We start from the raw sequence: 13222 nt of genomic DNA on the forward strand, positions 1-13222 counted from the left end.
TAGAATGTTGTTATTGCTATAGGGAATTTTATATAAATACAGAGGTTTTTTTTTTCCCCCCCTCAGATCACCACATTCATTTACCATCTCCCATTTTTAAGTGCAAAGTTCAGTAGTTAAGTACATTAATATTGTTGTATAGCCATCACTGTCGTCTATCTCCAGAACTCTTTCTATCTTGCACAACTGAAATTCTGTACCCATAAACAGTAACTCCATTTCTCTTCTGCAGCATTGGCAATCACCATTCTCATTCCTCTCTCTGTCTTTGACTGTTCTACCTCATGAAAGTACCTCATGTGAATGGAATCATACAGTATTTGTCTTTTTGTGCCTGATTTATTTCACTCAGCATAATGTCCTCACGGTTCATCCGTGTTAAAGGCATGTGTCAGAATTTCTATCTTTTTTAAGGCTAAATGACCCATTGTATGTACGTGTCACTGTTTATCCATTCATCCATTGATGAACACTTGATCACAGATTTTTATTTAAAACATTTTTAAAGCCAGGCACAATGGCTCATGCCTGTAGTCCCAGCACTTTGGGAGGTTGAGGCGGGCAGATCACTTGAGGTCAGGAGTTCAAGACCAGCCTGGCCAACATGGCAAATCCCGTTTCTACTAAAAATACAAAAATTAGCCGGGATTGGTGGCAGGTGCCTGTAATCCCAGCTTCTTGGGAGGCTGTGGCAGGAAAATCACTTGAACCCCGGAGGCGGAGGTTGCAGTGAGCCGAGATCGTGGCCACTGGACTCCAGCCTGGGCAACACAGGAAGACTTTGTCTCAAAAAAAAAAAAAAAAGATAAAAGATGTTTAAAACCTCTTTTCCCGGCTGGGTGTGGTAGCTTCTCGCCTATAATCCCAGTACTTTGGGAGGCTGAGGCAGGCGGATCACCTGAGATCGGGAGTTTGAGACCAGCCTGGCCAACATGGCGAAACTCCATCCCTACTAAAAATAGAAAAATTAGCTGGGCGTGGTGGTGTGTGCCTGTAATCCCAGCTACTCAGGAGGCTGAGGCAGGAGAAGTCACTTGAACCCAGGGGGTGGAGGTTGCTGTGAGCCAAGATTGCGACACTGCACTCCAGCCTGGGTGACAGAGCGAGACTGTCTGCAAAAAAATAAACAACCTCTTTTCCTTCAGGAGAGTCAAGATGGTTAGGAAACTTTTCATTCAGAGGGTTGCTGTGTCACGACTGTTGCTCTTTCTTATTTCATTGCATTTACTACAGCTCTTTGGTTTTTGTTGTTGTTTTTACTTTTTTCAGAGACAGGGTCTCACTCTGTTGCCAAGGCTAGAGCACAGAGGCACGATCACGGCTCACTGCAGCCTTGACCTCCTCCTGGGCTGAAGCAATCCAACCTGCCTCAGCCTCTGAGTAGCTGGGACTAAAGGCATGTGCCACTGGGCCCGGCTCATTCTGTTTTGATCTCAGTATCAGTTAGGATGCTTTCACTGGCAGGACTCTGGCTGTGTTTCTGTCTCCCACGTCATGACATCCTGGTCAGGCAGGGCCGGGGCTCTGCTGTGCTTCTCTGAGACTGTCTTGTACCCAGCTGGCCTCCATGGAGGTGGCATCATCCTCAGCTCAGTTTGACTAATTCTAAGATACACTTTTTTCCTTCACATTTGCTCTCTATAGTTGGGCTTCATTGTACATTCTGTGGTGTGGTTATAATTTATTGGCTATATTTTATCCTTTCTCAGTGCACATAAAATAACAGTGGATCTTACAATGAATGAAATTTAGCAAGTGTTGAGAGGAAGAAAGAATTGAACTTCCTTTCCTCTTAGGAGCAAGGAAAATTTCCCCAGCAGGTCCCCAGTAGACCCACATATTGTTGCCATGGATTGGATCATGTGTCTATTTCTAAACCATGAGGAAAGAGTTTAACATGATTAGCATTTGAGTTGGAATGGATGCTGGGGAATCCATAGCTAAGGCCGTCATGTCTAAAGACATGGGATACAGGCAGCAATGAGCCTTGGAAGTGCATAGAGATTTCAGTCGTCTGTCTAGTTATTATTTCTGTCTAGATTTTGAGCATTTCTAAATTGGGTGTCATTTACATTTTTAAATAACCTATTTTAACTCTGTAATGAAAGAAATTAAGAAGTGAAGGAGTTAAGAAGTGAAGTGAACACAGAAACTATCAGGGTCACATAGTTTATAGAAGATACTTCTCATCCCAGACCTAGGGTTATAACTGATACAGACCGAAAGAAGCTGCAGGAGGACAATGTCTGCTTGTTCAAGTAGAGTCTTTTGTTGGTGTGTTCCATTAGGTGGGCCTGACTGCTGCCTCGGGGCTGTATTTTCAGTCTGGGAACCTGGTACTCACCTAATGCCACTCAGTTTCATCTCCCATTCTCTACTTTCTCTTGCACTGTATTTTACTACCCATTTTTTCCCTCTCACTGTGTATTCCCAGTGTCTTGAGATCTTTGTACCAGACTTTTATTTTATAGATTTTTTTTTTTCCTACCATAAAAGAAAAAGTAGTTCCTAAGGAAAAGATGCTTACTACATTCTTGGAAAAGGAGCAAATTTACTGTGATTGGATTTTTGTATACTACCGTTTAAAATCAGATGTTTGGTTTTTTACATCAGATTTTAAATGTATTCTGTGTGCTTCATTTTCAAAAAGAAATGTTTTGGAGCACCAAAAATAATAGAACTTTTAAAAATGAATTGGCAACATTTACCTTTTTAAAATTTTTGACTTTTGGCTCACGCCTGTAATCCCAGCACTTTGGGAGGCCAAGGTGGGCAGATCATTTCAGCTCAGGAATTCGAGACCAGCCTGGGCAACATGGCAAAACCCCATCTCTACAAAAAATACAAAAATTAGATAGGCATGGTGATGCATGTCTCTAGTCCCAGCCACTCAGGAGGCTGAAGTGGGAGGATTGCTTGAGCCTAGGCGGTTGAGGCAGCACTGAGCCAAGATCACACCATTGCACTCCAGCCTGGTGACAGAACCAGTCTTTAAAAAAAAAAAAAATTAACCTTTTTGTTAGGGAAAATACTAACATATACAAAAGCAGGGAAAGAATAATACAATAAAGTCCGTCTCTTCATTACTCAGCTTCCACAAGTATCAAATCCTAGTCAAACCCGTTGCATTTATTCCCCCTCACACATCTTCCTGCTGTTATTTTAAATGCCTCACAAATACATCATTTTCCTTGTAGATGTTCCAAAGATAAGGGATTTGGACACAATCACAATATATCACAACTTATAAAAATTAGCAATTTCTTAATATTCAAGTGTATACTATGCCCATATTTCCCTAATTGTCTGTCTCTATCTTTCTCTCTTTCTTTATATTTTCATAGTTCAAATTAGAATCTAAATGAGAGCCATTAATTGCAGTTGGTTGATAAATCTCTTTTTCTCTCTTAATTCCCAGGTCCTTCCCCCAGTCCCCCAGTGTATGTGTTAAAGAAGCTATTTCATCCTGTAGGGTGTTCTGCAGTCTAGATTTGGCTGATTGCATTAAATTTGTTACTTTGTTCTTTGCATGACTTGAGAATTAGTGGTTAAATCTAGAGGTTCGGCCTCATTCTAGTTTGGTACCCTGCCTTCCGGAAAAATGCTTCCTGGGTGGTGGTAGGTGCTTCTGCCAGGAGGCTCATATGTCTCTTTTTTAATTGTAAATAGCAGCCACTGATAATTTATTTTTTTTTTGAGTCGGAGTCTCACTCGGTCGCCCACGCTGGAGTGCAGTGGCACAATCTTGTCTGACTGCAACCTCCGCCTCCCGGGTTCAAGCCATTCTCCTGCCTCAGCCTCCTGAGTAGCTGGGATTATAAGCGACCGCCGCCACCATGCCCGGCTACTTTTTTGTATTTTTAGTAGAGACGGGGTTTCACTATGTTGGCCAGGCTGATCTCGAACTCTTGACCTCATGAGACACCGCTTCAGTCTCCCAAAGTGCTGAGATTACAGGCCTGAGCCACCGCACCCAGCTACCACTGATTATTTCTTACATCCATTATTTTATTAGGGATTTCAAAACAGTGATATTCTAATTCTACCATCCATTTATTCCTCGTACAAATAAATGAAACTTCACCCTTATCTTTCCATGGTTACCAGTGGATTTAAGATTATTTTTTAATCTATAATCAACTTTAATCAGTTCTTATTGATGATTAAAAGATCCATCTTGGGCCAGTAGGGGCATCTTCCTGCGTATTTGTCCTTTTCACTTAATCCCAGTGGTTTTTGTCCTTTTCACTTAATCCTTTTTCTCTGGTAAGACATGATTTTACTGCCTCACCTTATACATTGTCTTCCCTAGATCTGGAATTAAACTTGTCTCAGAAGAGCCCTCTTTTATTGTAGTGGGAAGCGGTATTTACATACTGGGTGCTGGGGTATTCATTCTTACTGAGTTGGTTGCTATTTCGAGGCCTTTTCAGTAGACAGAATAGGAAATAGGTGTTTTATTTCCCTACTTTCTTAAAGATAAAATACATTATAAATTTATGCTGATATATCCAATTCAAATTCAAATTTTTATATGGCCTTTATACTAATTCTGTCCTTCTTTTATCTATATCTTTATCCTGTGACTCAAATCCCATTTTTTAATGACACCAACAAAATTACTTATTTGCTTCAATTCCGTAATACACATATAACAGCCCAGAATAACAGTAATCACATGGCTACAAACAGTATGCTTATTGAAAACAGCTTGGTATTGCATTTTGTTTTGTATATCCTGCCAGGGCTGTATAAGCAAATTAATATATCTTAGGGTTACTTGAAACAGTTCCTAGAGTAGAACCAGCTCAATTGTTGCATTTCTTTCCATTTGGTTTACAGTTTTAATGAGATTATTATTATTTAAGCTTCTTATTTTCATTCCCTCTGCCCCTTCTTAGATAAATAATAACATAATGTACATCCTTTTGCCACCTTTCTTTTAACAATATATTCTTGTATTCTCCTCATAGCAGTATATAGAGCTCCTTCTCATTCCCTTCTATAATACTATTTCATAGAACTCCATGTGTGAATGTAGCAGTTTATTCATCTGATCCCTATTAATAGGCATATGAGTTGATTCCAGTCATTTGCCATTACATGTAATGCTGCAGTGAATAGCCTGTGCATATAGATTTTGATGTTTTTGCCAGTGTATCTTGGGGCTATATCCCCAGAAGCGGGATGACTGACTTAGAGGACAAGTGCATATATAATTTTGGGGGTGTTGTCACATTCCCCTCCACGGAGATTGTATCAGTTTGTGTTGACACTAGCAACTAATATGAGTGCTAGTTTTTTTCATGGCTTTATGTGTTGTCAAACATTTGGATTTATGTCAATATGATAGATGCAAAATTGAATATGTGCCATTAATTTGCATTTCTGTTGTCAGAGAGGTTGACTCATCAATTCTTAAGACGCATTTTCATTTCTTTTTCTGTAAACTGTCTAATTATATTTCCAGTCCATTTTTCTCAAGAATCGGGGGCGGAGAGGTTGGTCCTGCTCACAGTAATAGTACTTTTCGATTAATAACAGACATTAGAGAACTGCTGTACCCAGTACTGTAGTTGGTGCTGGGGAAGCAGAGCTCAGTACTAGTGTCAAAGACCTTTTGACTCCAACATTTGTTGTGTTGTTGTTGTTGTTGTTATTATTATTATTGTTATTATTTTGAGACGGAGTCTTGCTCTGTCACCCGGGCTGGAGTGCAGTGGTGCAATCTCAGCTCACTGGAACCTCCGCCTCCCAGGTTTCAAGCGATTCTCCTGCCTCACCCTCCCAAGTAGCTGGCACTATAGGCATGTGCCACCATGCCTGGCTAATTTTTGTATTTTTTGTAGAGACAGGGTTTCACCGTGTTGGTCAGTCTGGTGTCGAACTCCTGACCTCAGGTGATCCGCCCGCCTTGGCCTCTCAAAGTGCTGGGATTACAGGCGTGAGCCACCACGCCAGGCCCATTGTGTTTTAATTTTATGCCACTATTTTCACTACGTATTAAGCAGAACTAATTGTGACACTCAGTTTGATGTTATAGAAGGTCAGTACTTAACCAAAGAAGAACATCCTTGCTTGGAGAAAGTCAGCGTGATACACATTTAGAGGCATGGAAGACAGCCTGTAAAGCTGTGTGGGTGCTGACGGCTAGCCTGCCACATGGCCTACTAATGTGATGTTTTGCTATGCAGTTGCCTCAAAAACTTGAATAACCAACATTTAAAACCACAAACTTTTACATAAATGTGAAGATTTCTGGAATTTGGAAAAAGATGGAGGATGTACACACACTGGGTCCCGTTCCTATGTGGCAGCATTCCCTGGATGGGGCGGTTCTATCTCCATTTCACCGTGGTCCACTTCACTCTTGAGTTCTTAACACCTGCACATACAGGTCGGGAGCCACTGCCACACATAGCTGTTCAGCACTTGGAATATGGCTAGTCCAGATTGGGATATGGCATTTTGTTTAACGTGACTACTAGAATATTTAAAATTAAATAAATCTTATTTTATTTCTGTTGGATGATGCTGGCTTATATTCACCCTACTGCATTCACTTAAATTTTTTGCCCAGGCTTTGTGTACCATGGAGCTTTATCAGACTGATGTGCCCGTGTTCATCATTTGACAGGATGAGAACATGAGTATCTTGCAAATGTCTGACTTTTCACAGGTCTCTGCTGGTTATGGTGGTCATGACACCTGCTTGCTCTTGCTCTGTCCCAGCAGAGTGTGGGTGAGAAAATGCCACAGGTATTTAAATCTGATGACTTACAGTCTTGGAGGGGAGCGCTGTTGCTCGAATATTTTTTAAAATTCTTTTTATTGAGGTATACTCTATGTACAGCGAATTGTTCGTATCTTACGTATGCTTTTCAGTCTGCCCTGATGATTCGTATCAAGGCACAGAACATTTCTGTCATCCCAGAAAGGTCCTTCCTGTTCTTCACAAGCAATTCCTTCTTTTGTGAAGCAGTCACTACCCTGATTTCTGTCACCAGAGGTCAGTTCAACTACATATATAATAAATATATATAATTTTTTTTTTTTTTTGAGACGGAGTCTTGCTCTGTCACCTAGGCTGGAGTGCAGTGACACAATCTTGGCTCACTGCAACTTCTGCCTCCCAGGTTCAAGCGATTCTCTTGCCTCAACCTCCCAAGTAGCTGGGATTACAGGCGCATACCACCACGCCTGGCTAATTTTTGTATTATTAGTAGAGACGGGGTTTTATCACGTTGGCCAGGCTGGTTTTGAACTCCTGACCTCAGGTGATCCACCCACCTCAGCCTCCCAAAGTGCTGGGATTATAGGTGTGAGCCACCGTGCCCAGCCTCAACTATAAATAAATTTTTTAAATTTAATTTAATTTTACTTTATTTTATTTTTGAGACGGAATTTCGCTCTGTCTCTCCCAGGCTGGAATACAGTGGCATGATCTCAGCTCACTGCAACCTCTGCCTCCCGGGTTTAAGCAGTTCTTTGCCTCAGCCTCCTGAGCAGCTGGGATTACAGGCGCCCGCCACCATGCTCGGCTACTTTTTGTATTTTTAGTAGAGACAAGGTCTCAGCATCTTGGCCAGGCTGGTCTTGAACTCCTGACCTTGTGATCCACCCACCTCGGCCTCCCAAAGTGCTGGGATTACAGGCGTGAGCCACCAGGCCTGGCCTCAGCTATATTTTTTAATGTTTACTTTAATACTCATCTAGTTTTGGTATTGACCATGACTTAAATTGCTATTGACTGTCTTAAGAGTAACACTATTCTAATAGGATAGCTCACTTAATTTTTTAGCAAATATCCTTAGGTGAGGTATCATTTGCATGTCTTCTTTGTCAGCTTGTTATATTGGAAATGTATGTGTGTTTCCCTTCTTTATCAATAGCTGTTATCGTCTAAAGACATTATTTTGTTTTTTTATTTTATGCATATGTGTGTGCTTCTGTTTTACTCTTGGTATCATGCTGGCACTGGTTTACTTTGACACTGTTAAGCAGATATTAAGCAGTCTATTGTGAAATCTTCTATGGTGAAATGATCCTGACATGTGAAATAGGTCAGTTTAAATGACTCACGGTTTTGTTGTTATTTTTCTGCTGTCCAAAGAAAGAGGCTCAGTAAAACATTGTATATGTTCCTAAAGACTGCTTATTGAGATAGCTCTTTATAATTAATACATGCCTTGATTGTGACTTACTCATCCTTGTCTTACAGGCCAAACTTCCAGATCTGCAACCATTTCCTTCTCCGGATGGTGATACAGTGACCCAACATGAGGAACTGGTCTGGATGCCTGGAGTTAACGACTGTGACCTCCTTATGTACTTGAGGGCAGCAAGGTAATAAGAATCTACCCCCATCCTGCTTTCTGAATCAGACCATCTGAACTGATCATAGGCAGTAAACTTTGCCTTTCCCCTGAGATTTTATTTCTATATTGAGCGTTCTCTGACTTTAAGTTTGGTTACACCCTCTGTAATCGGGACCCTGGCTCTTCTTAGCAGAGAAAAATAATTTGAAGTAATTTTTTTCATGATGAAATAATGTTTTTCTTCTTGGTGTTTGCCCCACATCAAATTTTGGAACTTTTCAAGAGGAAAACAGCTTAGGCCATACATACAGTTACCAAAACCTCTCAATCCAGTTGAGTACTTGAGTCATTCAGCTCATCTTAAAACCCCACTACAGGGGGGTGGGGGTGAGGGGAGGGAGAGCATTAGGACAAATAGGTAACGCATTCGGGGCTTAAAACCTAGATGACGGGTTGATAGGTGCAGCAGAGCACCACGACACACATATACCTAATATAACAAACCAACACGTTCTGCACTTGTATCCTGGACCTTAAAGTAAAATTTAAAACAAAAACAAAACCCACTACAGATTTCATGTTCTCTCTCTACTTTGTGGCTGTTCATTAGTGCCTGTCCTGAACTTGACATTTTTGTGGCTTGCCTACATGAGAATATTTATCTGTGATCACCCTCGTAGCAGTTGCATAGAACATACAAATGCCTCAGATGCAGAGAGAAGTGTGAATTCGCTCCTCACACATCACAGAGCAGGCAGGCAGACTTTGTTTGTATGTAGTGATTCTGGGTCTTGGCAGCGTCAATAGCATGCAACGACAACAAAAACATGAAAGCAAGGATTAGGGCATCTGAATTTTAACCCTGGCTGGGTTTGTGGGTTTCTTTTTTTTCTTTTTTTTTTGGTTGTTACTTGTTTTGTTTTTTTTGAAACAGGGTCTTGCTGTGTCACCCAGGCTGGAGTACAGTGGCACAATTATAGCTCACTACAGCCTTAACTTCCTGAGCTCAAGCGATCCTCCCGCCTCAGCCTCCTGAGTAGCTAGGGTTATAGACCCGTGCCACCATGCCCGGCTATTTTTAATTTTGTTTTTGGTTGAGATGGGGTCCTTTCTGTGTTGCCCCAGTTACCTGGCTATTTTCTAGTCAACGGTGTTGTGCATGGTGACATTCAGTAGAGATGAGAATGTGTAAGTGGAGTGAATGACTAAGAGGTTTTATCTCTGGTTTCTCACTTTTTTTTTTTGAAGACAGGGTCTCACGCTGGAGTGCAGTGGTGTAATCATGACTCATTACAGCCTTAACCTCCTGGGCTCAAGTGATCCTCCCACCTCGTCCTCCCCAGTAGCTAGGACTACAGGCATGCACCATCATACCTGGCTAATATATATTTTTTTGTCTCTCTATGTTGTCAGGGCTGATTTTGAACTCTCTGGCCTCAAGCAGTCCTCTGGCGTCAGGCTCCCAGAGTGCTGGGATTACAGGCGTGAGCCGTCACACCCAGCCATGATTTTTTACTTTTAATTCATCTAAAGGTAGTTGATATGCAGAATGAGAGGAATGAAGTAAAATTTTAGATGACTTAATTTCACATGTTTTCTGGAGACTTTTCTTTCAGAAGATTGTCATCTACTGAAATATTGTGGCTCATAGATTTAGATTCTTCATGCTCTCAAATCTAAAATCTTGGTACTGATAAAGCATGGGAAGAAACAATACAAATGGATCTGACTAAAAGTAACATATGTCTTTCTGCGTGAGTGAAGAGGAACTTAAATTTATTTTTGGTCTGGGCGTGATGGCTCACGCCTGTAATCCCAGCACTTTAGAAGGCTGAGGTGAGCAGATCACCTGAGGTCAGGAGTTCGAGACCAGCCCGACCAACACTGTGAAACCTTGTCTCTACTAAAAATACAGAAATTAGCTGGGCATGGGGTGTGCCTGTAATCTCAGCTACTTGGAAGGCCGAGGCAGGAGAATCCCTTGAATCCTGGAGGTGGAGGTTGCAGTGAGCCAAGATTGCACCACTGCACTCCAGCCTGGACGACAGAGTGAGACTCCATCTCAAAAAAAAAAAAAAAAAAAAATTATTTTTAAACAGGAGCAGAGGCAGAGCTGGGAAGTGGTTCATCATGCGTGTGGTAATGGAATTTGTTCTGGGCTGGAAATGTCCTCTGAAAATTGAAGGTCTAAGTCTCTGTCCTGATATTACTATGTACTAATGAAGGAAAAACCTTTTCTTCTGAAGGAGCATGGCAGCATTTGCAGGGATGTGTGATGGAGGCTCTACAGAAGACGGCTGTGTCGCAGCCTCTCGGGATGACACCACTCTGAATGCGCTGAACACAGTAAGTCTTTTGAAGTCACCCTGAGTGGGAAGACACTTCTTTTTCCCCTGAACTGGCTGTAGGGAATGTGTGATGAGTGCGGAGCATGAGGTCACCTGTAGACTCAGGAGTGAGTTGTGATCTTGGCTGTTGGGTGCCATGGGGGCTCCAGGCCAGTGATGTGGCACCTGCAGGTTCATTTCCTAATCTGTGTCTGTGCTGCAGGTTTGAGGTGACTCTCAAATGAGATCCTAATAATAGCACCTGATACTTAACTGAGGCTTCACAAAGCCAAATACTGTGCATAGAAGATCTTGCTTAATCCTCACAACCCCCTCTAGGTTCTATTTTTATTTTTATTTATTTTTTATTTTTTATTTTTTTGAGATGGAGTCTCGCTTTGGCAGTGGTGCGATCTCGGCTCACTGCAAGCTCCGCCTCCCGGCTTCACACCATTCTCCTACCTCAGCCACCTGAGTAGCTGGGACTACAGGCACCCACCACACCCGGCTAATTTTTTGTATTTTTAGTAGAGACGGGGTTTCACCATGTTAGCCAGGTTGATCTCAATCTCCTGACCTCGTGATCCTCCCACCTCGACCTCCCAAAGTGCTGGGATTACAGGCGTGAGCCACCGCGCCCGGCCTCTAGGTTCTATTATTATCACCTTTTTAGACATAAGGAAGTAAGTTGAGATAGATTAAGTCACAATTTAAGGTCATACCCCCAAGATTGGAATCTAGAAGCCGTGTTTTTGTACTTCACTGTTTCTGAGGCCATGTATTTATTTTAAAGCACATGGAGGGATGGGAAGAAGCTAAACTTTTTTGCATAAACTTGTTTTTTATGAAGTATACTTTGGAACATGTTAATATTTTACATGACTATAAAAAGTTTTACAAGAATAATTTCTAAAAAATTAAAAGTAAAATGAAATAAATGAGGCTAATGTTACTGAGTTGGTTGCATGACGTACCATCATAATTACTCATCTACTTTAATCCCATAATAAACACACAGCAGCTCAAATAACAACACACTGCTGCAAACAATATGAATTCTGAAACCAGTTGTCTTTCATTCTCTTTGTTTGTTGTCGTTGTTTTTATTTGTTTTGGCCTTAGGCTATATCCCATGGGGCTGTATAGGAATATTAATGTATTTTAAAGTTACATGAAATAATTTCTCTCTATCATTACTAATGTGAAACCATTAAGTCTGAAGAGCTAATGATATTTATGGAATCAATTTCTGATATATTGATAGTGTGTGTGGTTGTGTATGTGTATGTAGGCGAGGCTAAGCACCTCTTCTGATGATTAACCAAATGTCATTTAAGCACCCCTTTATTCTTTTTTTTTTTTTTTTTTCTTGAGAGGTCACTATAGTTAGAAGAGACTTTCAAGATCATCTGTCCCAGTTTCTAAATAGGAGAATCCAAGGCGGCTAGATGAGTTAAATACTGACAATCCCAAAAGTTCCTAACAGAGGGAAGAAAGTAGTCCCCATTCCTGATTTAGAAATCTACTATGCAGCTTGCTTTTGAGGAAACATGTAGATATCTGCGTGATATGGCTGATTTTTATTCCTAGTATAATTAGATTTCTTGAGTATGATATAACATTTGAGTGGTTTTGCTAGGGATATGCCATTCTCTAAATAAGAGAATGTTTTTTCACATTGTCATAAATATTGTGTGTTTGTGTACATTCTCACTGATTTGATAGGATAGTTAGTGGGGATTTTTTTGTTTGTTAGTTTTAAATACAGAATCTTTATTTTGAGCTTATGATTGAGCCAGAAGGGGCCTTTGAGATTATTTTACAGTTGAGGAAGCTGAAACTCAGAGGTTGATGATACTACTGCCAGTAGAGGCTGTGGTAGGTTAGATATGAATGTCTGTGAATTCAGAATACCTTAAAAGTGTCTGTGCAAAGAGAGAAAGTCTTTGATAGGAACTTTTTTCTGTTGTTGTTGTTGTTTGTTGTTTTTTCTTGAGACAAAATCTCGCTCTGTCACCCAGGCTGGAGTGCAGTGGCACAGTCACAGCTCACTGCAGCCTTGACCTTCCAGGCTCAAGCGATCCTCCCACTTCAGCTTCCTGAGTAGCTGTAGCTGGGATTACAGGCATGTGCCACCGCACTCAGCTAATTTTTGTTTTTGAGACCATCTTGCTGTGTTGCCAGTCTGGAGTACAGTGACGTGGTCTTGGCTCACTGCAACCTCAACCTCCCAGGCTCAAGCTTTTCTCCCACCTCAGCTTCCCAAGAGCTGTAGCTGATATCATAGACGCCCACCATCATGCTTGACTAATTTAAAAAAAAAAAAATTTTTGTCAAGATGAGGTCTCACTATATTGCCCAGGCTAGCCTTGGACTCCTGGGCTCAAGTGATCCTCCTGCCTCGGCCTCCCAAAGTGCTGGGATTACAGGTGTGTGCCACTGCACCTGGCCCTTTTTTAAGTTTTATTTTTTTGTAGAGACATGGTCTTACTTTGTTGCCAGGGCTGATTTCGAACTCCTGGTCTCAAGTAATCCTCCTGTGTCAGACTCCCAAAGTGCTAGGATTACAGGCGTGGG

General features: G+C 41.4%; 1 protein-coding gene across 12 annotated transcripts in view; it reads left to right on the forward strand.

Moving 5' to 3' along the window:
• The window catches only part of RERE (arginine-glutamic acid dipeptide repeats), a 466306-nt gene that overhangs the window by 315097 nt on the left and 137987 nt on the right, over positions 1 to 13222 (forward strand). For all 12 annotated transcript variants that reach the window (XM_063668254.1, XM_054440862.2, XM_063668280.1 and 9 more), the window contains 2 exons: positions 8222 to 8346; positions 10565 to 10664. In XM_063668254.1, coding sequence (XP_063524324.1) covers positions 8222 to 8346; positions 10565 to 10664 — 225 coding nt within the window. The remainder of the gene's footprint in view (positions 1 to 8221; positions 8347 to 10564; positions 10665 to 13222) is intronic.

Source organism: Pongo pygmaeus, chromosome 1 (assembly GCF_028885625.2).
Source record: "Pongo pygmaeus isolate AG05252 chromosome 1, NHGRI_mPonPyg2-v2.0_pri, whole genome shotgun sequence".
Taxonomy (NCBI): domain Eukaryota; kingdom Metazoa; phylum Chordata; class Mammalia; order Primates; family Hominidae; genus Pongo; species Pongo pygmaeus.